At 58.7% G+C, this 26045-nt stretch overlaps 1 protein-coding gene across 1 annotated transcript in view; it reads left to right on the forward strand.

The window, feature by feature from the left end:
- The window catches only part of CDH22 (cadherin 22), a gene marked incomplete at its 5' end in the record, with an annotated part of 47287 nt that overhangs the window by 3008 nt on the left and 18234 nt on the right, over window positions 1–26045 (forward strand). The window contains 6 exons of the mRNA XM_083357403.1: window positions 7369–7663; window positions 10284–10403; window positions 15975–16142; window positions 16417–16610; window positions 16817–17070; window positions 20234–20370. Coding sequence (XP_083213529.1) covers window positions 7369–7663; window positions 10284–10403; window positions 15975–16142; window positions 16417–16610; window positions 16817–17070; window positions 20234–20370 — 1168 coding nt within the window. The remainder of the gene's footprint in view (window positions 1–7368; window positions 7664–10283; window positions 10404–15974; window positions 16143–16416; window positions 16611–16816; window positions 17071–20233; window positions 20371–26045) is intronic.

Genomic DNA, 26045 nt, shown 5'->3' on the forward strand with positions numbered 1-26045 from the left:
CCTCCAGTAGCCCTAAGGAGGCCGGGAGGGGCCTCGGAGGCCCCGGGGCTCTGCTCCACCGCCTCTTCTCTGCGGGGGGGGGGTGTCCATCCGCATCCCCAGGGAGGATCAGCTCCGTAAACTGGCTCTCAGCTTTGATGAAAATCAGTTCCTCCAAAGACTCCTGCAGCTGTGCCCGAACATCTGGCTCCCAGAGGGCCACTGTGACGGGAAGGCACTTGCCACGGGGCCCTGCATCAGGCCTTATTAGGACTGAACAGGCCATTGCCGAGAGGGCTGTCCTCGCTCCTGTGTCCATCGTCCCCTGAATAGGGACAGAAATCCACCTGGTGTTCTGGACAAACTGTTCTTGAGAGCCTCCAGGGTGGAAGGCCTTCAGTGGACACTTGTCCGGATTTGGAGTTTGGCTCTCCCTCTTGTCAGCATCCGCCCTTGCTTCTCCTGCCTTTGGACATCACGGAGAATAAATCCACCCCCTCTTCACCTGTTGGAAGGCTGCCGTATCTTCCCTCAACTTCCTCTTCTTTAGACGAAGCCCCAAATTGTCTTCCTGGGACTTAAACCCCAAGCCCCTCACCATCCTGCACTCTTGCCGGGACCTCAGCATCCTTTCTGGTATTGCGGTGAAGGTAACTGGCCACGATATTCCACACGTGGGCCCGTCAGTGCTGTCACTTTGGGTATTGCGTGCTGCTGTTGGCCCAGCCCAGGAGTGCCTTGGCTCTCTGGCTCACATTTAATCTGCATCGCCCAGATTCTTCTCACGAGGACCGTCGCTGGGCCGAGTCCCCTGTCCTCTGTCTCTTGCACCCATTTTTTTTCCTGTCTAAGTGCAGAATCTATGTATATTTCTCACCGATGAACATGGAGCTGCCTCAGGGCCAGAGTTAAAAGTCTGTCGGGATCTTTTTGAGCCTCGAGCATGTCTTCTGGAGTTAGCAACCCCTCCCCCCCATGAACGTCTCTTCAGTTCCCTCATCTAAGTCTTTCGTGAAGGTCCAAGACAGAACCCTGGGGTGCCCTGCTGCACATCCCTCCTTCCACGTGGACCCTTCAGGGCCACATGCTGTCCACAGTCATTCAGTCAACTGCAAATCCGTCTGGGAATGAGGCTATCCCATCTCTCGCTGTTCCGGTTTATCAACGAGACTGTTGTCTATCAGATGTCTTACTGAAGTCTAAGCACGGGGCTCCTTCGTTCCCTTGGTCCACCGATCAATATCAAATTAATTTAAAATTTTATTTTATTTTAAATTAATTTAATTTTATTTAAATTAATTCAAAGAAAGCAGTATACTTTGTCGGCATGACCCATGCTGAAGGATCTGGGCAACCAGTTTGCCCCTTTCCAAAGGCCTACCAACCCACGGCTTCGTTTTCCTAGGTACTGATGTCAGGGTGATTGGTCTTCCTTTCCCGAGTCTGCTTCCCCCTTTTCTGACATATTGCAACGAGACTGGTGGCTCCTCCTCTCCCGTCTTCTGCGCTTCTCTAGGCAGAGTCCAGCCAGGTGCTCTGAGACGATGCCCACCGGTTCCCAGGCGACACTCTGGGACGGGCCGTCCGTCTGGGCCAGGAGAAGGGAATCCATTCAGAGCCTGGATGGCCTTCATTCCTCATTGTTCTGCAGCAAGAAGCTGCCGCACGTGTCGCTGGGAGGCCGGGGGGGCCTGCTTGGTGCGGGGGTCCCCAGGGAATCCCACCTTGGGGACAAGGCAGTGGCCAAAAAATCCCTGCAGTGGGTTGAATGGGAACAGGGGAACGGCTGTTCAAAGTGGGTCCCTGGTTGAAAGTCAACCATACAATGGGCATTGTATGCCTTCTGAGGGTGCTGGGTGTGTGTGTATGTGTGTTGGGCTGAGCTTCCTCTTTAGATCCTAGCAGCGTGAGTCCCTTTTTGACTGGCTGGGCAGCAGCTGCCTTGAAGTTTGGCTTTTTGGGCGACTGGTGGGTGGGCATTTGGGCTAAGGCAGCCCTCACCCTGCTTCGGGGTCTTCATCCCCCCCACACCAGGGTAGATAGAGGCATCAATGGTCCCTAACAAGACAGATAGAGTGGGGGGCTGGTGAAAGTGGCCACTGGGCATAAATTCTGGCTGCTGCAGCCGCTTCAGACTCTGGAAGAAGACAGAGCGGCCCATAAACATCCTCATATTTCATTAGCCAATTAATGGGAGACTCGCAGTTTTGGCAACTTTGCTGATTCTCAGCAAAAATGGTGGGCAGGAAATGAGGGTGAGGCTTCTACAGAAGCGGGTCCCCTTAGGCACCCTCCCATTAAGGCCTGGCGCAAGGTATCGCTCCCCTCCCAATTGATTTCTGGCAAGTGGCTGGATTCTAAAAACCTCGTAACTCAGTTTAATGCCGCCTGTAAGACTTTATCAGGAAATTTGGCCCCACGTCTGGGCACTCAGGAGGTCAAAGGGAGTTAACCTCTGCCTTTCCTTTCTTTCTGGCACACATACACGCGCAGTGTGTGTGTGTGTTTGTGAGACAGAGAGAGAGAGAGACCAGAGGAGCTGCAGTCTGGGCCAGGAGGAGGGTTGGGGCAGGCAGCCCTTGGGCAAATGTCCCTGGTGCTGGGTGCCAACTGCAGCTGCCCTCCGGCCCTCCCCTCCTTGCCCCCCAGGCCTGGAGAAAGTCCAGTGTTCAGGGTCTGGCTCCTGGGCCCTCTGCCCGGCCTGAGGGGCACAGCCTGGGGGAAGTTATCTGGCCCCGAGGAAGGAGAAGCACCCAGCCAACCCTGACTGGGTTGCACTGGGAAGGAGAGTCTGGGAAGCTTGGGACCCCACACACCCCAAGGATGGGCCTGGATTAGGGTTAGGAGAGGATCCCACCTCCCGAAGGATCGTGGTGGGTTAGACACCATTTGGAAGAGGATAACAGAGCAACCAGGGTCTTGAGGACATGGCCAGTAGCCGTGTTCAGGTCCACAAAGGGAATGTGGCCAGGGAATCATGGAGACAAGTTGCAGAGGCCGCTTGGAGTCAGCCTAACTGTCCTGATGGTGAGGTGCAAAAGAGTCCCCCTGGGAGGCTGTGGGCTCTGCAGCCTTGAAAGACGAGGCTGGCAGCCACCCATCCTGCACGGGCGTGGCTGAGTTGCATCTGACCCTTAGACTTACGCTGCATACCGCTGCAGAGGGCCCTCTCTAAGCGGTTATTTGGCGATGCTTGCGGTCTTCTCCAGCTCCGCCTTCCATGATTCCCGGTGAAGAAGGCTTGAGGAGGGACCCCCCCCCTTGGACAGGTTTTCCCCTTCTCAATTTCTTGGCTGCCCTGGGAGGAACGGGGGTGGGGGTGGGGAGAGCTTTTCGGGAGCTGATGCCTGTACTAGTGGGCCCTGGGCAGAGACAGAATGCTACCAAGCAGGATGTTCCCCCTCCTCACATGTCCCTTCCAAGGAGGGGGCAGCACTGAGCCGGCAGTGAATAAACGTGAGCAGCAGCTGCAGCCCCCTGGGGTGGGCCTTGGGTTCTGCCAGGCTCCCCCGGGAATAAGAAAGAGGACAGCCGAAACGCTCGTCTGGCTGGAGGAGAAGCTGGGGGAGGCTCTGCGGGCAGAAGGACGGGGGTGGGTGGGTGGGCAGCCGCCTGGAACGCGGGAGGGAAGGTGGCCACAGCAGCCCAAAGCCAGCCGAGAGACGGTCAGAGGAGAAAAGAAACCAGGGGGGGGGAGCAGCCGGGCAGAGAGAACCAGAGGAGAGGCTGTTGCATCGGGGCCGGTGAAGGGCAGGAGCCGAGCCCCAGATCGACGGAAACAGGATCAGGGAATCTGCTTTACTCCGGCCTACGTGTCCAGGGCCAGAGGGGAGGCCTCCTGTGGCCCCGAAGGAACAAGCTGCTGTTCTTTTGCTGGCCGTTCTTCACTGTGATCGCTGACCAGCAGGACATCAGCTTCAGGGCCATCGGAGGCCCCTGAAGTGATAAAATGGCAGGACTGCCGGGGGGGGGATCAATCCAGGATGCTCCGGTCTGGAATGGAGGTAGGGGAAGGAGAGGGAGAGGCCAGTCAGTGCCTTGAAAGCCACGAGGTCATCACCAGCATCTGAAGGCAGCAGCAGGATAACTCTTGGCAGGTTAAGCTTTCATTGTTCTTTTAGGCAAACATCCTCCTTAGGAGATGCGAATGCAGAATGTCTTGATTCCTGCAGCTTCAATCAGAAAAGAGCCAGAAGGGACCTTGGAGGTCTTCTAGCCCAACCCCCTGCTCAGGCAGGAGACCCTAGACCATTTCAGAGAAATGGCTGTCCACTCTCTTCTTAAAAACCTCCAGTGATGGAGCACCCCCAACTTCTGGTGGCAAGCTGTTCCACTGGTTAGTTGTCCTCACTGTTAGGAAGTTTCTCCTTAACTCCAGGTTGCTTGTTGCTTCTTGTCCTGCCCTCTGGCGCTTCGGAAAATCATCTGATCCCCTCCTCTTCTTTGTGGCAGCCTCTCAAATACTGGAATACTGCTATCGTGTCACCCCTGTTTCTTCTTTTCTCTAGACTGGCCATTCCCAAATCCTGCAACCGTTCTTTATATGTTTTAGTCTCCAGGCCTTTGCTCTTCTTTGTACTTTTTCCAAAGTCTCAACATCTTTTTTGTAATGTAGTGACCAGAACTGGGTGCAATATTGCTGGTGTGGTCTTAGTAAATCTTTATAAAGCGGTACTAAGACTTTGCATGATCTTGATTCTACGCCTCTGTTTATACAACCAAGGATTGTATTGGCTTTTTTGGCTGCTGCTGCACACGGCTGGCTCACGGTCAGGCCATCGTCCACTAGGACTCCGAGGTCCCTCCCACAGTGGCTGTGTTTGAGCCAGGTCTTGCCTAATCTGTACTTGTACCTTTGGTTTTTCCTGCCTAAAAGTAAAAGAACTTTACTTTTTTCACCACTGAATTTCATTTTGTTAGATAGGGCCCATTGTTCAAGTCTGTCAAGATCCTTTTGGATCTTGAGTTTGTCTTCTGGGGTGTTGGCTACCCCTGCCAGCTTAGTGTCGTCTGCAAATTTGATGAGTTCCCCTTCATTTCCCTCATCTAAGTCATTGATGAAGACCTTGAAGAGTCCTGGGCCGAAGACGGAGCCTTGGGGTTCCCCACTGCTTGCTTCTCTCCATGTGGATGGAGGTCCATTAACATTCGTAGCCAAACTATTTCTTGGCATTTGGATTAGCAAGCTAACAGGGTGGGCTGGAGGGCTTAGGAAGTAGAAACCCGGCAGTTGGCTCAGAAACCAACTGTGTGATTTTGAGTGGGGAACGCAAGGGGGGCTCCTGGTCCCCTGTTCTTCAGCATCTCATTAAGGACTTGGGTGAAATGAAGCCAGCCCACGTACCGAATCCATGGACCTTTGGGAGAGAGAACAGCAGTAAGATTCAAGCCTTTCCAGGGTTTCCCCCCCGTAAAGTGAGGTTTTGGTTTAGGTAAAGAAATAGGTATAGATTAGATGCAGATGTAGCTCTTGAATAGAGAAATGGACTGAACATCAGAAGAGGAAATTTAGCAGAGACAAGGGCAATGTTCTTCCTCCTTCAGGAATCAAATGTAGGTGTAGCTGAAGGCTGAAACAGTCATTGATCCTCTACTGTAGGGGTCTCCAAACGTGGCCGCTTTAAGACTTGTGGACTTCAATTCCCAGAATTCCACAGCCAGCCATGTTGAAGTCCACAAGTCTTAAAGCGGCCAAGTTTGGAGACCTCTGCTCTACTGAATGTGAGGGAGAAGTGCCGTGTGGGGCAAAAAGATCAGTGCCATTTCAGGCTGAAGTTGAGTGGCCCAGGACATGATCTGCTCTGTGCTGGCTGGAACATGCCTCAAGTGCCGGGTCCTCTTCTGGATGCCATGAAATTGGAGCCGGATCAGAGACGGGCAGGCGGGGTGATCAGGGAGCAGAAACTGCATCTTAACAAGCTCCAGAGTGCAAAACCCCAATCATGGGGCTCAGCTGCAAAGGCTGGAGGGGAGGCTGGGCAGCCCTCTGGCCTCTAGGACCCCTTCCAGCTCTGGGGCCTTAGGAACTTCCCACCACTCTTGGGTTGTCTCATAACGTTCTTGCCAGTTTGGCCACCTGGCTGACCCATGACCTGGTTAGGGCTTCCTCAGAGGACGCCCAGGGGCCTGGGACCAGCGTCTGGTGCCTGGAGATTGCTCTGAGGGTTAAGGGGAGCTGAGGGTCCCCCTTGTCTGAAGGGAAAAAAATCCCGTTTCTGCAAAGGGGTGACCTGGAGTGACTCCCCAGAGGGAGCCATCTGGGTGGCTTTGCCTCTGGGCCACGGGGACGGCCACCTGCTGCACACTTCTGAGACTGCTTAGATCAGGGGTGTCAAACTCAATTTAATTGAGGGCCGCACCAGCATTGCGGTTGCCCTCAAGGGGCCGGGTGGGTATGGCCTGGGTGGGCGTGGCCTACTGGGTGGGCGTGGCTAGAGTGCATATGGCCTACTGGGTGGGCGTGGCCAGCTCTACATCGTTCGCATCAAGGGTGCCTCTGGGGGCCTGGGCAGGAGTGGGACAGATCTGGGGGTCTCTGGCAGAAGGAGGGTCTCGGCCAGGGCCAAGACAGTGGGGGCCGTTCCCTCACTGTTTCCAGGATGGCTTCGCGGGCCGCATGAAACCACTTCGCGGGCCAGATCCGGCCCCCGGGCCTTGTGTTTGACATGTCTGGCTTAGATGTTGCCCAGGAGCCTCTGGCCTCAGCCCCCCCTTTTTGATGAAGAGGGATAGCAGCCTTCGGCCCTTCGTCCAGAGTGTCTCTTGCAGAGGCCTCCACGTGGCCACTCGGGGACCTTGGGCAGGAGGCCGGGTGGTGACCCCCGAAGTTTCTCAGGAGAGGCGGGTTTCCCCTCAGAGGGGACCCCCAGGCAGGCCCTCCCCCCACTGAATTAATGAACAGCAGCCCCCAGCAAGAGAGGGCTGGAGGGGCCAGTGTGAAGCCTCCCGAGTGGCTTGTTTCTGCAGCATCGATGCAGGCCCTGGGAAGCGTAGACTTGCCTCTGGAGGCCAGTGAAGGAGGAGGCCTCTCGGGTGCCCGGCAGGGCGAGGGGCGAGACCCCTGCCTTCAAGGGAAGGGAGGCCCCGAGAGGGAGGCCAGTCCTGCCTGACCAAGGAGACCGGAAGAGGAGGGTCTGCAGGGTCCTCAAGGTTTCTGCTTCCTGGGACGCAGCCCCCTGCCCGCCCACCCGGCTCCTCTTTTAAGCACTAGGCGAAGCCCTGATGGCCAGGCCAAGGTCAAGGATGAGGGCTGAGATGCGGATGTGCGCCCCATCTTCTCTGAGGCCTCCCTGCTGTGAAGGGGGCAGGCGTTGTGGTCAGTAGCCCCCTCCGGCCGGGCCCCAATCCTAGATGCCCGCCCTGCGCCTGACCTGCGCCTGTCTCCCCTAGATTCACTCGGACTCCGACGAGGGGGACGGCTCCATCAAGTACACCATCTCCGGGGAGGGGGCCGGCACCATCTTCCTGATCGATGAGCTGACGGGGGACATTCACGCCACGGAGCGCCTCGACCGTGAGCGGAAAACCTTCTACACGCTGCGGGCTCAGGCGCGGGACCGCCAGACCAACCGGCTGCTGGAGCCCGAGTCAGAATTTGTCATCAAGGTGCAGGACATCAATGACAGCGAACCCCGGTTCCTGGGGGGGCCCTACATCGGGAGTGTGGCCGAGCTCTCCCCCATTGGTGAGTCCCGGCGGTGCCTGGTCAGCTCTGCACCCTCCACCCGAGCAGCCAGGGCCACCAGGGAGGGGTAGCGCCTGCCCAGCTCTGGAATGTCCAGTGGGCACCGGGCTCTCTCCGGCCCCTTTGCCCCCAGCACAGCTGGCAAAGGTTCCGCAGGCCTCGTGCCTGGCCCAGGTGGCTGCAGCTTGAGGAGGATGCGTTTCTTTACAGCCAGAAGCGCAAATGAGGGTTTAAGCCTGAACGCCCAAATGAATGAGGCGGTGTTCCAGGAAATGGCACAATGGGGCAGTTTTAGTCTTTTCTCCAGCCCCACAGCCCCCACCTAGAGTTGTGTCTGTCTTGGGGGGGGTGTCAGTCCTTTGCCAGGAGCAGCATCTGGGTGCAAAGGAGGGGGCCCTGGTCCTGCTCCCTCTCCCCCCAAATAATCCCTCTGGGTCTCTTCAAAAGCACCCACCCAGTGCCCCCTTACTTGCAAGTTAGGGGTGGATATATTTATTGTGCAGCCCTGGAAAATGAGCCCCATGCTCTGCCAGGACCGGGGCGAGCCGGTTTCAGGGCTTCTCTTGCACAGCAGTGAAGCTACAGCCAGAACCCGCACAGGGAGCCCGGCTAAGCCCTAGCCCGACCCTGAAGACGCCAGGCGCCAGGAAGGGCAGCGGTGGAGAAGCAGCCGAGGCGTTTTTCAGGCGGGCCCCAAGTCTGAGAGTCCGTAAGTGCTGACAGTCCGTCGATCCACCTTACACGCCTGGACCGCACTGGGTTGACGGTTTTGATCTGCTGGGTGTCTTTCTAGGACTATTTATCAATGGGCTGGTATGGTTTTGACTATAAGGAAACACTCTGTTGTGCTGCTGCTGTTGTTGTTCTGCTTCCCCCTTGAGAAGGAGCCGCTGGGCATCATTGGGGCTGGAGCTCCTGCCCCAGGTGCGAATTCTTTCAGCACAGGTCCTGAGCCCCAGACCTTCCCTGCCCCCTTCTGGGGGGGCACGCAGGCAGCGAAAGGCAGCCGTGGGCCCCTCTGGGGCTCTGAGGGGTGGGGGCTTCAGGTGGTCTCGGGAGACTTTGAAAACGGCCCGGGGTCTTCAGGCGTTCCAGGAAGCAGCGGCTGTGCCAGACGGGGGAGGGCGGGCAGGGCAGAGCGAACGTGCTTTGCCAAGGCGAAACAAAGGGGCTCCTGCCAAGGGAGGGGCTGTTGTGCCCTGCGGCCTCCGAGGGACTCGGGAAGCGTCAAGCTGAGCTGGCAGGACTGGAGTGCGTGGGTGGGCAGCTCTGATCTGCCTGCCGGTTCCTTGCCTTCCTTTGTCTCGCTGACTGCAGCAGCAAACATGAGTCCGGCCTCCTGTCCTTGCGGAGGCACTGGCAACCTGTCTTAAGCAAGATGCAGCCACGCTTGTGGGCGAGGGGGGTTAGCAGCAGCGCCCCCCCACCCACTGGGCACTGCACCCACCAGGAGCCTCTTCCTGGGCTTCCCAGGGGGGCATCAGGGTGGGGAGGGGGCTGCCGCTGCCCTTGGCAAAGCATCGCCCGGGTTTGCCAGGAGCAGAATCCGTGGTGCACAGAAGAAGCCCCGAATGGGGCAGGCGGAGGGGGGCCATTATGCCTCATGCAATTGAACCCCCACCTCCCCGGACAGGAATTCACTGCACTGGCCCACCACATTTTGAATAACAGTTCTTGCCAGCAGCTTCTCGGGTGGGGGTGGGGGTGTGTGCAAGGGGGCGACTAACAGAGCAGTCTGACGAGGATGGGACACACATTTGAGCCCTGTTGCAGGTGTGCCTCATGTTGCACACAGGTTTGACAGGTGCAAGAGTTGTCTCTCTCCGGACTCTTCCTCTTTGCAAGCTGACCCTGCCCGGCTCCTTCAGCCCTTCCCCAGGTCCGGCTTTCCCTCCCCCTGCTGGCAACTCTTCTGGGAACCCGCTCCAGCTTCTCCGTGTCCCTCTGAAAGCGGGGTGCCCAGAACTGGACTCGGGGCTCACCTCCAGCCCCACCGGCACAATAGACGCACGATCTCCTGTGCGGCCCGAGATTGCATTGGCCTTTTGAGCTGCAGCACCTCCTGGTTGGCTCGGGCTTGGCTGGTGGTCCTTTCGCACCCCTGGATTGGCACCTGGATCCGTCTCACATGGACTGCCAGGAGGAGTGGGCCCAATACTGGACAGACCCGCTGGTTCCTCGTATCCAGAGGCCAGACCTTCCAAGGGGATCCTGGCCACATTTAAGAGTGTCTGAAGTTTCTGCTCTTCGTGGGCAGTTTGTCGTGTTGTTTTTATCCTGGCCTGCTTTCCTACTTTCTTTTCTTCCTGGGCAAATGCTTTGCTGGGGGCCAGTCAGCCTCCTCTGCGGCCCCTCCTCTTGTTCAGACCCCTCCCCACTCCCCCACATCCGTGCTGCCTGTTTGTCAGAAGGGGAAGGGGGTCAGATCTCAGGGGCAGCCAGGCCCGAGAGCTGCCTTAAGGAGCCGGGGCTTGACCCATGGTTTAACAGGGCCGTCTGACCGGCCTTGGTCCCCTCTCAAGGGGAGCCTCCACCGGAGGAGGCAGTGGGCTGGCAGATGGGGTGGGGGCTGCAGCCAGGCCCTTCCTGCTGCTCACCTGCCGCCCCTCCCTTCCCGCAGGGACCTCGGTGATGCAGCTCCTGGCCTCCGATGCGGACGACCCCAGCTACGGGAGCAGCGCCCGGGTGGTCTACAGCGTCCTGGAGGGGGAGCGCCACTTCACCGTGGACAGCAGGACCGGTAAGGGCCAGTGGGTCCCCTGGGCCCCCAAGAGGAAAGGCAGGCGGCAGGAAGGGCTTCGGGTGCCCTGGCCGGAGCGGTCAGGATCCAGGCTGGCCTCGGGGGTCTGCTTGTGCGTGTGTGCGTGGTTCAGATCCCTGGCCTGTCCCCCCCCCCACCCCTTAGTAGCAGACAGGCCACTTCCGGTTCTCAGAATCCTCCAGAGCAGCTCCCTGCCCCCCCCGGACTCTTTGGGGGGGTGCTACATGTGGGAGGAAGCAGGGCAGCCCCCCTCCTCAGTTTTCCAGAGTTGGCTGGTTAGCATCAGGCCTTTGATTAAAGGTAACACTTTAAATTAAGGATTGCTTTATAAATGCTCTATTAATATTTAATGAATGAACAGTGGAAGCCGCTCCATCCTTTAATAACTCCTAATAAAGCTGCTGTAAAAATCTGTCCGTGATGAATCCAAGCAGATGATGTCACCGCGAGGGGCCGGGAGCCGAGGCGAGAGGGCTTCCCAGGCAGAGGGGAGGGGGGAAGGTGAGGGGGCAGTTTCCTCCCTCGGTCCCAGCTCCCCCAGACCTCGGGAGAGCAGCAGGCCCCACCTCAAACAGACCCCACCACCACGACGCCCCCCCCAGTTGTGAAGGTTGGGGGAGGTGCCCCAGGCCAGAGAGGGTCCAACAGAGGGAGGGGCCACCTGCCAAGCAGGGGACAGCAACACGGGTCAGGTGAGGCGTGGGGTGGGGCAGTGGGGGAACTGGGGGGGGTTTCTCTTTCTCCAGATGGAGACCCAGAAGGACCACAGTCCTCCTTCGGGTCCCGCGGTGCAGCCGTGACCAGCAGGCCTCTGTGAGGGGCAGTGGGGCAGGCGGTGGGGCTGTGGCCTTTGCCCTGCCCCAAAGGGCTGCGAAGGAGGCGGTGGGGCTGCGGGAGAAGCACATCTGCCACCCACTGCCCCCAATGCACCCGTCCTGGGCTCAGGGCTTTCCATCGGAGGCAAAGACCGCGTGCAGCCTGGGGGCTCTCAGCTGCCACTGCCCCACTGAAGTGGCTGGAGGTGAAGGTGCTCTTAGGAGGGACCCACTGGGTTTCCGCCGGTCTTCGGCAGGCCAAAGGTTCTGCCTTAACAGCCCGTGGGTCTCTTTTGGGGGAGGGTCTTTGCTTTCCTTTGGGAAACATTTGTCGGGAGCGGCCCTAGGGGGACCCCAACCAGCAGGCCCACCAGGCAGCCCCCTCCAGCCAGGCTCAGGTGGGAAACGCTGCTTTGGACGCAGAGCCAGAAAGGAGGGGGGGCTGCCTTCCCAGTGGGGCAGGGGCAGCTGGGAGAGGGGGTGGGGGTTCTTCTCCAACAGGAAAGGCCAGAGGTCAGTAGGCAGGTGAATGTGGAAGCTCGCCCAGCTTCCTCCCGACCTGTCCAAGCCAGTCCTGAGAAACAGGATGCCGTCAGCCACCCCCCGGACGGGCCGAGGCTCTGGGCAGGCACTGGTCCTTCCCCTCCCGAGGCCCTCCCAGACCTTCACGCCTGGGCAGCAGGAGGCCTCTGGGTGCAGCTGGAGAGCAGCAGATACTGGGAAAGGTGCCCGGGCACCAGGCAATGCCAGGCTGGGACTTCCTGCTGACTGCTCCACTGATGGGAGGCCAAGGGGAGGGTGCAGGGGCCACGGGGGGGGGGGTTGGAGACCCCTCTCTTCCCCCCCTCAAGGCGAGGAGGGAGGGCTGCTTCTCCTGGCTGGGTCCCCCTACCTGCAGGCTCCCCCTCTGTGTTTGGGGGGGGAGAGCCCCTCCTTTCCTGGCCCAGCAGCCAAGCCGTGCCCTGGGGCCCCCCTGCCGTTCAGGGGCTGAGAGCATCTCCCGCCATGCACCGGGCAGAGCCTTCCTGGGCCTGGAGCTCACGGTTTAATTGCCCGGATCGGCAGCTTAACTGGCAGAGCCATCGTGATCATTAATGCTGTAAAAGGAGCCATAAAACCTGGCACATTCATTTTTTGTAATGTATGATAATGAGAGCTGTTTGCGTTTCCTTTTTGACTTTGACCTGATTTCTCCTGTACATCCAGGGGGGCCCAGGAGGAGCACCTCAGCTGCCACCTTGGCTGCACGGGGCGCCCAGGGCCAACACAGGGGCAGCGACACCCTCACACAAATGCGCTTGGGAGGTGCCCGTGCGCGGAGGCGATAGTCTGGGCAGTGCGCCTCCATCGCCCGCCCTGCTTCCAGAGAGCTCCCCGTGACGGCCTGCGGGAGCCATCTGGGAAACTGGGAAAAGGGAATTGGCCAAGGGTCGAGGGTCGGTCAGAGAAGAGGTGTAGCTGCCCCCGGCTGCATAGTGGGTGGGGGCACCGGCTCAGACAAGACCCTCCCTGGATTCTTGGGCTGTAAAGGAGATAGGAGGATAATTATTCCGTTAACGTAAAATAAGGTAGAATTCCCACGTCTGACAGCAGTCTTGCAAGTCTGAAAGCCCCCTCCCAGCCTTATTCACCACTCAAGAACTCAGGGAGGGGTCCTTCCGGAGCCTCCGACACCCCCCCCCCCCATCCAGCTGCAGGCCATGCCGTCTCTGCCTTGGCCGTCCCCTCAGCTGCCTTTCTTGGCCCAGGCTCCCCGTTCTCCCCACATCACCAAATCCCTCCTGACCAGGCTGAGTGGGGTGACGTGGTGGGAAGCTCCACACCGCACCCACCAGGGCAGGGGAGGAGGGCCAGCCAAGCATGAACACCCAGGGTGGGTCGGCTGCGGCTGGGGGGCCTGGGTGAAGCGGCCGTGGCCAGGCAGCCACGGCCAATTGTCCTAGGCACTTTCTGAAGGGTCCCTGGAGGGGAGCCAGGAAGGCCCCGGGCGGTGGGAGGCATTAGGGGCTAGTCTTGTCTTGAACGGGGGGGGGGGGAGGGAGGGAAGAGGCCGCCTGCACAGCCTCCCAGCCCCCCCCCCCCTGCGAGTTCCCAATTCACCAACCTAAATTGGAGGCAACTATCTAACGATGAGACCACTTTGGCTTCAGTACCAGGCCCGATGCAAGGGGGGGTTGCCCCCACACCTGCCTGGCCCTGGAACCCCCACGGAGCAGGTTGCCTCTGCTAGAGGCGTCTCTGGAGGAGGGGACACACCGGCCGCTCCAGGCCGCTCGGCTCAGGCAGTCTCTGCGTGGGTCACGTGGCCAGCTACCCGGACGTGGCGGTGGGGAAGCGGCTGCCTCCGCCCCATCGGTCCCTGGCTCACACAGCCCAGGCAAAGCTCTGGCTGCAGGTGAAGGAGGCCCCACAGCTGCCCCTGGGCCTTCCTCAGCCCAGGGACGCTGCTGGGAAGCGGTAGTGGTCTCCGCTTGGGGCCTCCCTCCCTCCCTCCCTCCCTCTTGCAAGACTTCAAAGAGCACCAGTTCTACCAGAGGCTGCCCCCCCTTTTCCTCCTCCACATCTTGCTTAATTTAAACTCTTCCACCCACTGCCCACCCAGAAAGCTTTCAGCTGGTTGAGATTCTGGTTGGCGGTGGCTGCTGGGAGGGCGATCTGGCCAGGCCAGGGCCTTGCAGGAAGTGCCTCCTGCCCCCCTTCCGATGGCTGGGGGTCCCCTCTTGCGTTTCCTCCCCCCCTTCAGGACTCCAGACCTTCTTTCGAGGGAGCAGCTAGGACTGCCTGGCTGAGCGGCTGCAGAAGATCGGGGGAGTGTCAAATGTGGCCATCTTCGCTTCTGTGTATTTTATTTGTGCCTTATGTTGTGTATTGTACATTTTTTTACTTTTATTGTATGGGTGATTTAGCCCATATCCGTTCTCTGCAAGCTGCCAGGAGTACTCTTGGATTGCAGTGAGGTGGAAATAGGTTTCATGAAGGAAGGCAGCCCGGGGTGCAGGCCTGCCCGTCCGTCGGTGCTCCGTGCCCAGGACCAGGAGGAAATGCCAGCTGGGAACGGGAGGCAGCGGAGCGTCCTCAGCTGCAGGCCCTGCTGGGCTCCGCGCTGGGGGGCTTCCTGCACCCTGGAGGCCACCCCACCCGCCCAGCCTCTCCCTCTCCTGGGTCTGGGCTCCGTGGTCTCCTGGCCAGGCTCAGACAGGGGAGGTAAGGGGGCCCTTCGGCCCTCTTGGGCAGAGCCTGTAAGCCCCGCTGGGCCCCTCTGCCCATGGCATCCCTGCTGATACCCTTTCCTCTGGCCAGCCGCCCCCCGTCCCCCGTCTTTGGGAGGGAGGGGCTGCAGCAAGGGAGGTGCTCTGCCCCTCGGGGCCTGTGGACCCCCGGTGGCTAGGTGGCCTGGCTGGCTGGCCAGTTGTGACCGTCTTCCTCCACTTAGCAAAGTGACCCCAAAGCGCTCCCCTTTCAGAGGGGCTCAGAGTATCTGGAGGAGCCGGCTCCCCCCAATTAGACCCCACCGGGGTCTTTTGGGCCGCGCATGTCGCAGGAACATCGTGATTCTGTCTCGACTTCAGGGCGGCGGCTCAGGGAAACTCCTGCCCGGTATCTACGAGAAAGTCTGAGATTATTCTTAACAAATCGCAAAGTCTTTGCAAAACGTAAAGTACCAAACCACAAAAGTCGGGAGACCTCCAGGGGACACGTCAGAGGGTGCCGGGAGCTTGGAGAACCGCGACAGGCGCGCTTCAGCCCCCGGCCCAACCGAAGGGCTGCAGAGGGAGGAGGGTGGTCTGGGGACCCCCCAGTTCTCCCTGTCTGATCTTCACCGGACAGCCTCCTTTTGCCTTCTGCGTGATGCCTTCCTGCCAGCGCCGTGGCCCACCGTTCTTAAGCACAGTAATGTGGAGGATCTGGAAAATGTTCCCTGTTTGTTGTGACCAGCAATCCTATTTCTCTGGTCTGCGTGGGAGTTGCCTACGAGGGCAGCATTTTCACGCCTTGATTTGGTTGCTGTTGCCAAGATTAAGGCAAACGTTTTGCTGCAGCCGGTGAGAGCCTTCCTCGTGGACAGACAGACGTGGCAATGTCCCCCTCTGGGCTCCGTTAAAGGGGTCCCACAGGTGGGCGGGCTTGCCTCTTCGAGACCCCACACTCAACAGCCCCTCCCCTTTTTCTCATCCAGTTTGCGCAGGGCAGCAGCCCAGGGCTGGCCCCCACAGGCCACGCAAGGATTCACAGGGATCCGCAGCTGCCACGCCTTCCGTGGCTCAGCCCAGGTGGGGGGGCAGGGGCTGCCGCTGGTGAAGCCCCAGCAGGACTCCCAGTTGCCTCCACCCCACCCCCCCTTTTCCTGCTTTTTCTTTCCTAATTCCGGCTGTGGGCATTCAGAAGAGAGGGGTGGGGGTGGGGCTCCCCTTGCCCCCCCCATCTTGCTCTGGGCTTCATCCAAAGGATCCAGAAAGATTCTTTGCTCCCAAGCTGGGCACTCCCCAGGGGCAGAGCGCTGGGCAGCTGAGGAGCCCCCGCTGGGACCTCGAGCAGAAGATGTCCAGGAAAGTGGCCTCTAGCAAGCCTGCCCCCTCGGCCACATGCCCTGCCCTCCCCCTCCCCATCTTCCTTCTAAGGGACACCCCCCCCCCGCGGCTCTATGGAGCTCTGTGGACAGGATGGGATTGCTTGGAACGGAGGGTGTAGCAGTTGGGGGACTCCCTCACCTCACAGACCCCTGGGCCTCTTGCAGGTGTGGTTCGGACGGCCGTGGCCAACCTGGACCGGGAGACCCAGGACCACTATGAGGTGGTGGTCCGTGCCACGGATATGGCGGGGCAGCTGGGGGGCCTCTCGGGCTCCACGACCGTCACCATCGTCATCACTGACGTCAATGACAACCCTCCTCGCTTCCCCCAGAGTAAGGCTTCCGCCTGGGGCTTTGGGGGGCGGGGGAGCTGCCATGGAGGGAGGATGGGCTCCAGGTGTAGGGGCGTGGGCTGCTGCTGCTGACTAGGACCCCCACTGCCACAGCGCCTGGCTGCTCTCACCCATGTGCAGCTCGAGGGAGGGGGTGCAGAGCCTTGAATGGTGGTGGGGGGGCACGCCTGGCGTCTCATGCCCTGTTCTCCTCCTGGCAGCCCCCCCCCACTCCATCAGAATTCAACTCTTCTGTCCTCTTGCCTCCCCCCCAGAGATGTACCAGTTCAGCATGGTGGAAACGGCCCCGGTGGGCACCCTGGTCGGGCGAGTGAGGGCAGAGGACGCCGACGTTGGGGAGAACACAGACATGGCCTACCAGATCAAGGAGGAGGAGGAGGGGGCCCCGGGACCCTTCCGGGTGGCCACAGACAGCAGCACGCAGGAAGCCCTGGTCTCCTTGCAGCAGGTGAGCCCCGAGCCCAGGACCGGAGGTCTTCCCTGCCCAGGAGGCAGAAGCTTGTGCCCGACCCACAGCCGTGGTGGATGCATCCTCTGGGGAGGGGTCTACGAGAAAGAGCCCCTGCCCTGCATGGGCCCCAATGTAAGGGGTCGGTCACGGGAGGGGGGCTGGGGGGATAAGAAGACAGTGACCCCCCCGCCTCCTTCTTTCAGCCGCTGAACTTCGAGGCCCAGGCCGTGCACACCGTGGTCCTGGAGGCGCTGAATAAGTTTGCGGACCCCCGCTTTATGGACCTGGACACCTTCCGGGACCAGACCATCGTGCTGGTCTCTGTGCTGGATGCGGACGAGCCCCCTGAGTTCCGGCCTCCCAGCGGCCTGTTGGAGGTGCAGGAAGATGCGCTGGTGGGCTCCCTGGTCGGGGTGGTCACTGCAGTGGACCCTGATGCGGCCAGCAGGCCCATTCGGTCAGTGAGGTCATTTCCTCCCTCTGGGAGAAGGGCTGGTGGCGCGAGGAGGGAGGGGGATGTGGATTTGGTGAAGGGAGAGTGGCCAGCTGGCTTGGACAGCCCGAGCAACGCTGGCCAAATGGCTGGACCTTGCCCACTCCAGAGAACTCGGTGGTCTGTGGTTCCTGGGCTGACCTGGCTCTTTTGCGTGGTTTGGGGACTGGACGCACCAATCCAGTCACCAGGCCTCCAAGGGCCAAAGAGGGGAGTGGGGTAGCTGGCCACAGTCCATGATGGACGCCGGGGGTGGGATTCAGGCTCCTTGCGAAGGGTGTGACCTTGTGGGTGTGACCCTGTGTGTCAAGGAGGATGTGAGGCCGGACAACAGGGGAAGCTGCCTGGAGCCTTCCGATGGGCTCAGCCCACAGCCCCCCCTCGGACACTTGGCCCCAAACCCCAGGAAGCCCCACGCCAGAGAGGCCTCCCGGAGGGTGGTCTTGAGGGGGGAGATCAGAACCAGGAAGCCCCCTCCCCTTTTGAAAAGGCAGGAAGCGTAGAAGGGAGGGAGGAAACTCTCCACGGTTGTGCAGCGGCCGCAAGAGACCACGACCGGTGTGGTGTGGCACCCGTGGCCATCCAGATCCCGAGGAGTGAAAAGAGGCGTCTCCTGGCATCAGCCTTGCGAGGCAGACCAGACGGGGACCCTGCCAGAGGACCCGCGTCTACTTTAGTGTAAGCTTCCATAAACAGAATCTATACGGTAGGAGGGTCTCTTCTGCCCCCCCTCACAGCTGGGCGGCCTCTTATCTGACTCTGCCCGCCTGCCACGGTCAGGGCTACTGACAGCCACACCTGGCCACAAAAAGAGGCCGGCCGGCATCCCCCTGTCTCCGCAGGGCTTAGCCCAGGAGCAGGGGTGGGGGGTTCTGAGCTGATTAAAATCAAGGAACACTGCCCCCCCCCACACACACACCTGGAAAGATGGTCAAGGAGTGTCACATTTTGATTGTTTGTTCCGTTCGTTCATTAGATTTATTTGCCAGCTCAGCCTGGCTTACAAACACTTCCTTTCTTGTCTGGAAATGGGTGGGGAAGGGTCTCAAAGGGCGAGGGGGGCGCAGCTCTTGGCGCTTTTTCAGGCTCCGAATGACAAAAGGGCGGCTGAAATATTTACGGCAGGTCAGGCGGGGCCTCGCGGAGTGGAAAGTCAGCAGGCTGGTTAAAAAGCCATTCCAGGAAGCGATTACCGAGACCGCCTTCGCTTGGGAGAATAAAACAGCCTGTCCAGGAAAGGAAGGCCAGCCTGCACTATCTGAGCTGGGGGGCGCAGGCGGGCTTAACGTCAGTCAAGGGGGCAGGGCTGAAATGAGTTTAGCATTTGCTTCTGGAAAGCACGGTTGGAATTAGCCAGAGTGGTGACATTTTGTATTTATTTACTCCTTCCTCTGTTTGTGCGATGGGCACATCCACCCATCTCCCAGCTGTGGCTCTGGGCAGCTCACGTAATTAGGTGACCAAGCAAATGACAAAGCTAATAAACCTGCACAAATATATAGGAAAAAAACCAACAACACCACCTTTAAAACCAGATTAAAAGCATAACGCATCATTATAAGCAGGCCAGCCTTGCATCGATCGTCCCAGCCTTCTCTAGCGTGTTCCGAACCCCGACCGGACCCCCGGGCAGGTGGGCAGAGCCGTGGCGTGGGAGCCTTTCAGAGGCAAACCGGTCCAGGCCAACCCAACCTCCGGGGCGATGATGCTCCAAGGGCGGGCAGGAAAGGCTCTCCCCCCCCCAGCTGGCAGAGGAAGCTCCGTGATAGGCAGGGCCCGTCACCCCCCTCTCCTGTCGGACCTGATGGGACAGAGAGAGGGTGGCAGGAAGTACTAACTAGGTGGAGAAGAGCTGGTGGGGCTTCTGCAGAGAGGGGAGTCTTGCTTTTCGTAACTACGGCGACAGGCAGGTGTCAGATGGTGGCTGTGTGACCAGATTTCCCCACCCCAGAAGCTCCGGCCCACGGCCGTCAGGAGCTCTGCGGCAGCCCCCTTGCCCACCTGCCCTGCAGCATCTCCATCTGCTGCCCCAGGAGGCTGGAACTTAGGCTCGGGGTGGGTGGGTGGGTGGGGGGCTTGGAAAGGCCAGAGGGGTCTGGGCGAGTGGATTTCTGCCCCAGGGATTCATGGCTTCTGCCGGTCGCAGGAGCTCTGGTGCTGCGAACACGGAGGGGCTGGAGTTCCTAGCTGGCCTGTGGTGGCTGCTCTCTGCGGGACCCGGGCTGGCAGGGTGCCCGCTTGCCAGGGCCTGGGGCTATGGGGCAGAGGGAGCCTCCCTCCGGCCTCCTTTCCTCCTGCCCCCTCTCTGGGGCCTCCTCCCGTTTGTCACGTCTGCAGATCTGATGAGCGCCTGGCCGCTCCTTCCTCTCGGCCATTAACTTTATTGCACAGGCACTTTGGCAAAGAGCTAGACAAATGCGGCCTCTCTGCCCTCTGGGTACCACCAGGCTGGGGTGGGCATCCAAAGAACCGGCAGTGCCAGCTGGAGCTCCATGGTGGGGGACACACAGCTATTCCCCCAATGCTGACCTTCATCTGATGAAGTCTTCGCAGCCCAACCCTTGGCTCGCGAAGCAGGGAAGCCAAGAAGAGACCCCAGCCCCAATTTGCAGGCTGCCTGCCTATCATGCCTGCCCTGCTCCCGCCTGGGCAGACCCTCCCCCACCTGTCCCTGGCAGCAGCTGCTGCTCTTTGGTGATGAACCCTTCTGTGCACATGCGTGGGGGGGGCAGGGGGGGAGACCTGTGGCTGGGACGGAGAGGGGAGACCAAAACGAAACGGCCTCTGCCTCTTCCCTGGCTTCGGGTGGCTGGGCTGCACAAGGGCACTGCCGGAAGGGAGAGCTTGCCGGGCCCGGCCCTGGCAGCCCTTCTTGGGCCTTCCCGAGGGGAGGAAGAGGCACGGGTACCTCCTGCACACAAGCAGGGCACGGCAGGGGCTGGGCTGACAGGCGGGGCTCGTGGAAGGACCCAGGCACGCCCGGTGCCAGACTGCTGCTGGGTCTGTGCCAGTGCCGGGTCTCCCATGCAGCCAGGCTGCCCACCTTGCGCTGCCCAACCTCCCCCCCGTCTAGTCCTGCCTAGTCTGGCCAGCTGCTCATGGCTACTCCGTCTTCTGGGGCCCCCAGGTACGCCCTTGAGCGCCCCGAGGACACAGAGCAGATTTTTGATATCGACGCCCAGACTGGAGCCATCCTGACCAGGCAGGCCTTGGACCGAGAGACGGCTGGCTGGCACAACATCACCGTCTTGGCCATGGAGGCTGGTGAGAGGGCTGGGGGGGTGGGGGGGGTTGCATGGAAGGCCTCTGCGAGTGGAGGTCTGCTGGAGCCTCACCCGCTGCCTGGCATTGCCCCCACCCCCAGAGGGGAGCCTGGCCTGGCAGAAGCGCCCCAGAGTGGTTGTATGAACCCTGGAGCAAAAAGGGGGTCCTCGGGACGAGCGGCACCATCTTGATTTGGGGGAGGGGGCAAGAAGGGGCTACCTTTGAAGGGCTGGTCCTGGGTGTGCCAATGGCCTCCAGCTTGCCCACAGCTCTGTACGCAATGTGTCTGCTTTGCCCCTGCCCCTCCGATTCTCCCCCTCCCCGTTCCTGCTTTGTTTCCCTTCTGCTTTTTTGAAAGAGGCCTCTGTGGGGAAAAGGGGCTGCGGGGGGGGGGAGCAGAGAAAGGGCCGGAGGAGGGCCGAGCCCTTGGCCGTGCCACCCGTCCCAAGGGGCTCTTTGTGTTTCCAGGGTGGGTCGGAGTGGCCTTGCGGAGGCCCAGGGGGGTCTGGGGGGGGGCAAGGCTGCGCCTGACGCCAACCGGTCCTCCTGGTCGCCCGTTTCGGGGGCTTCGGTGAGGGCTCAGTTCACGCAGCAGGTCGGCTAAAGGTGCCTTTGCAGCCGGCTTAGTGTGGTCTTAGGTAGTCTGCTGTGCAAGGCCACGATGGTTCTCCGTATTAACCGAGAAAGCCTGTTGTGTAAGTGCCGTTATCGTGGTCCACTCGAAGTCCTGTGGATCCGCACAGCTAAACCTGGACTGCAGAGACCCCAAGATCCTCTCCTCACTCTCTGGTCAGTCTTTGGTCATTGCGTGAAGACCATCCTAGTTCAACCACCCTTGTTGTGTTTGATAAGTTGGAATGGACGGCTGTCATTCTCAAGAGTTTTTCGTCTTGTTTTCATTGATAAGGAAACCCAACGGTGCTTTTTCACGAGGCAACTAACTAAATTTCATTTTTGATGTATGCCGTTGTGCCCACAGTAAAATGACAATAAAGATTCTCTTATCTTAAAGTAGACTTTCTGGTTTTTGTCTGAGGATTTGGAAGGATTTATATTCCTTGCAGACATCTGGTCATTTGCATTCTTTTAGAGAGTTGCTGAGACCACTTGGAGATTTATTTGTGTCCTCAAGGTCACCTGAGTGGTGCAAATGGGTGTGGAGCAAACACCAGCGGTCTGCAAGGAGTATAAATCCTCCCATTCCCCACCGTCCAGTCAGAGCAGAAGAAGCTTCTGGGATGAGAAGTGAAACGTCTTCAAAGGAAAACAGGAAAGTCCAGTGGCCTCTTGAAAAAGCACCTTTGGGACAACCTGGACCAGGATGACGGGGAACCTCCATAGACATCAGCAAGGAAAGGTTGAGGAGTGGCTCCTGGCTAGGATTTTTGAGCCAGATGTGCATCCACTCAGCTGCTGTGCCATCTAGCCTTCCCTCAACTGGCCGTGTCATCACGGGAGACTCTGTCAAAGGGTTGCTGTTGAAGTAAAGGTATATTAGGCCTGTCGCACGGTGTAACGTCGACAGAGAGGGCCTGACTTTGGGCAGACTCAGGGGGACAGTGGAGGGCCAGGGGGGGGGGCAGGCTGGCGTATTTGGGTCAGTGGGATTTGAAAGAGTCAGACACAGCTTAGCAACTGAACAACAACAAACGCCTGTGGCCTTCCAGCAATCTCAGTTACCCGTTAGAGAAATTAGGCACGGCTCTTTTGGTAAAGGTTGTTTCTGACTTCGTGAATTATCACATTGTTCTCGGGGTACTTACACTTATTTGTGGTTTTAAAACTTTTTATGGGGGTCTGAAGCTCCCTTGGACCTCCTTGGTCTTCTTTCAAAGCTCTCTTCCACTTTTCTACCGCTTCGCACCCCCCTCCCACCCCCGCTCCCCGAAGCCAAATCTTCACTCTCATTGGATGCTGCTTATCTGGGCCAGGAGGTTTAAACTGACTTGTAGTAAATGGTGATTTCCCAGTCCCCTTTGCTCTTTGCAATTTCTTCCTGAAAAGCTCAGCCTGGTGCCGGGAGACTCAGGCAGCTCAGCGCTTCCTTTATTACCTGTTAGCATGTTGCCACCTTTGCAAAGCAGCCGGCGAGGCACTGACTTCCTTTCTTTTTGCTTGTATTTTGAAAAGTCCTCCGCTCATTAGGAACCTTCCTTGCCTCTGCAGTTCCGGCTCCCCCCCCCACCGCTCCCCCCCCCCGCCTCTTCAGTCTGCAGATCCTCTGAGCAGACACAATGCCTTTTTCTACTCCGTTCTTTAATTTCTCATTGCAATTATTTGCTATTCTCCTTTTAGTATCTCCCACCACCAGCAATCTTGTGAGCTCTTTTCTCTTTAGTTCTCCTGCCATAGAGGTCCGTTTATTTAAAAATGGTCTTCTGAAATCTGAGACACACATTAAAATTCCCTTAAAATTAAGGACTCTGGTATTACGTCATCAGTTCCCCCCCCAGCTCCTTCCCCTTCCTTAATTAAGTCTTCCTGTGGGCTGCTGGCCTTATGGGGGCCGCCCTTTCTCCCACCTTCCTAGAGAGAATGGGGTCGGCCAGTCCTCAGGCATTCCCTGAAAGGGCTGTTTGGAAGATTGAGTCTCCCAACAGATGTCAAGAAAATTAACTAATTAAAATCAAATCATGTTTCCTTGAAAGCATCCTCCACGTCTTCTCTTTGGCAAGATGATCCATAGCACAGTAGATACTAACGATAATATCGTTTGTTGTTCCTCATTTACTAGATAACAAGGCTATGAACCCTCTGAGTCTTTTGTTAAATGAGTGGAATAGAATACAATAACGGAGTTGGAAGGGACCTTAGAGGTCATGTAGTCCAACCCCCTGCTCAGGCAGGGAACCCTATACCATTTCAGACAAATAGCTATCCAATCTCTTCTTAAAAACTTCCAGTGTTGGAGCACCCACAACCTCTGGAGCAAAGTTGTTCCACTAGTTAACTGTTCCCACTGTCAGGAAGTTTCTCCTTAGTTCCAGGTTGCTTCTCTCCTTGATTAGTTTCCATCTGTTGCTTCTTCTCCTGCCTTCAGGGGCTTTGGAGAACAGAATAGAATAACAGAGTTGGAAGGGAGCTTGGAGGTCTTCTAGTCCAACCCCTGCTCAGGCAGGAGATCCTATGCCATTTCACACAAATGGATGTCCAGTCTCTTCTTAAAAACCTCCAGTGTTGAAGCACCCACAACTTCTGTAGGCAACTTCCGTTCCACTGGTTATTTGTTCTCCCTGTCAGGAAATTCCTCCTTAGTTCCAGGCTGCTTCTCTCCTTGGTGAGTTTCCATCCATTGCTCCTTGTCCTGCCCTCCGGTGCTTTGGAGAATAAGTTGACCCCCTCCTCTTTTTTGGGGCAGCCCCTGAGATATTGGAAGACTGTCATCAGAGAGGAGGTATCCTGGTCAGGCCTGGTCGACGTCCCCCATCCTTGCTTCTGGCCACCAGCCCTCTCCACACGCCGATGGGTCCGAGGGCCAGCCGCAGGGCCTCCGTCCGTCACCTGCAGGGAGCAGGGGGATCCTTGCACCAGGAGCGGCACTGCTGCAGGCCACGGTGTGAGCCTCTCGGGGTGGTGGTGGTATTGCTGCAAGCCTGGAGGAGGCAGCGCCTCAAGCATCACACAGGTGCTGCCGTCGGAGAGCCTCACACGCATGCTCACAGTTCCATTTGTGTGGTGCACATGCTCGCAGCCTGTTTGTACGTGTGCGCACACGTGCGCACTTAAGGCTCCTGCTCCTCCCTCTGCCACTGGCCGACCCCTATTCTACTCCAACCCCCTGTTCAGGCAGGGAACCCGACATCATTTTGGATAAATGGCTGTCCAATCTCTTCTTAAAAAACCTCCAAAAATGGAGCAGGCACAACTTCTGGTGGCAAGCTGTTCCACTGGTTAATTGTTCTCACTGTCAGAAAATTTTTCCTTAGTTCCAGCTTGCTTCTCTCCTTGATGAACTTCCATCCGTTGCTTCTTGTCCTGCCTTGAGGTACTTTGGAGAATAGATTGACCCCCTCTTCTTTGGGGCAGCCCCTGAAATTCTGGAAGACTGCTATCATGTCACCCCTGCTCCTTCTCTTCGTTAAACTACACATACCCAATTCCAGCAACCGTCCCTTGTACGTTTTAGCCTCCGGTCCCCTTAATCATCTTGGTTGCTCTTCTCTGCACTCTTCCTAGAGTCTCAACATCTTTTATAGATAAGAATACCTTGGTAAGGCCACACTTACAAGAAGATAAGGTTCATTTAGAACAATTTGTTTGGGAGGAAATGAAACTCTTGGTGACTCTGGCTAATTGCTCCATTCCCACCAAGCGCTCCTAAGGATCGTTCCGTAATCTTCTCGTGGATGCCTGGGACTGATGCTCAGGCTAATTTCTTAAGATGTCGGCCACGGAAGGCATGCGCCTCTTCGCATTTCAAGCTCTCAGGTGTGCCACTTATTTGGAGGGGAAACCGATAAGGGACGCTGGGAGACCCGTTTCCTGGCTCTGGGAAGCTGCTCCCTGGAACCGAGAGGCCTGCCTGGGACTCTCCGAGCTGCTCTGCAGGCGTCTCCCTGCCCTCCATCAAGGGTGCCCCCCGTGTGGGGGTGAAACCTCTGCCAGGAAAGCACCAAGCGCAGGGAGCGTCGAGGGCGCCACCGCTCTGAACCCTGAGCTGTGGAGATCCTCTCCTGTCGGAGCCTCCCTCAGATCCCTCCTTTGCCAGCAGGAAGCACACGCGGGGTTAGGGGGGGCTTGAGCAGCTCTTGGGAAATCCGCCTGCCCCCAGTCAGCAATTACCCAGGAGGCAACCTTCTCACCCGCCTCAGCTGAGTTTGCAATTCTGGGGGGGAGGGGCTGATCTGCTTTGGGTTCAAGGTTGAGAGCAAACACATTTTCTGCAAAGCTGCGGGTACGGTTTCCGAGGGAGCTGTTAGCCAGGGGACGCAAGCCAGGACTCAGCAGCGCCTGGTCTGAACCTTACAAGCCAAACCAGGTTTAGCCAGGAAGGCTCCGGAGGGCTCAGGAAAACAGGCTTCTCCGGGCTGCACTTCAGCAGCACTGATGTCCTTCTGCTGCCAACCCACAGGCACCCCTGGGCTGTTTCAGCCGGGGCCCATGGCCTCCCCTCTGACTCCACGCCTGCCTCCTTTCGTGGAAAGCGAAAACCTGCTGCCTCTCCCCCACCCCATAGCCGATCCAGAGCTGCCCAGGAGGAATTGGCGCCAGGATGGGACGCGCAGCAGAAGTCCCAAGACCACTTTGGCTGCGGGGGGGGGGCAGGGGGAGACCCACCCATGGCCGACTAGAGATCCCCTATTCTGCCGAGCCAGAGCACCTCCTCGCAGGCCTTGGAGTGGGGGGAGGGGAACCAGGGCAGCCAGGGGTATGTTTGTGTGAGCAGCAACCCTCTCCTCCTCCCCACCTCGCAAGCAGCCACGCACACACAACACATGCCACGCTTCTGAGCTCCGGGTGAAGGCAGGCGAGGGGCCCAGCCAGGCTACCTGGGTGCTTCTGGGGCAGAGGGGGCCTCTTTCCCCTCCCCTCCTCGGCAGAGGCTGAGCTGCATCACCGGTCCCTCCCCCTCCCTCCCCCTTCCCCAGCTGCCTCCCCAAAGAGGAAGCCCCCCCCCCACGAAAGCTGCTCTTCCCCACTTCAAACAAAGGCGGAGGAAGCCAGGGCCACCGGTG

This window comes from Vipera ursinii (genome assembly GCF_947247035.1).
Source record: "Vipera ursinii genome assembly, chromosome: 3".
In the NCBI taxonomy this organism is placed as follows: domain Eukaryota; kingdom Metazoa; phylum Chordata; class Lepidosauria; order Squamata; family Viperidae; genus Vipera; species Vipera ursinii.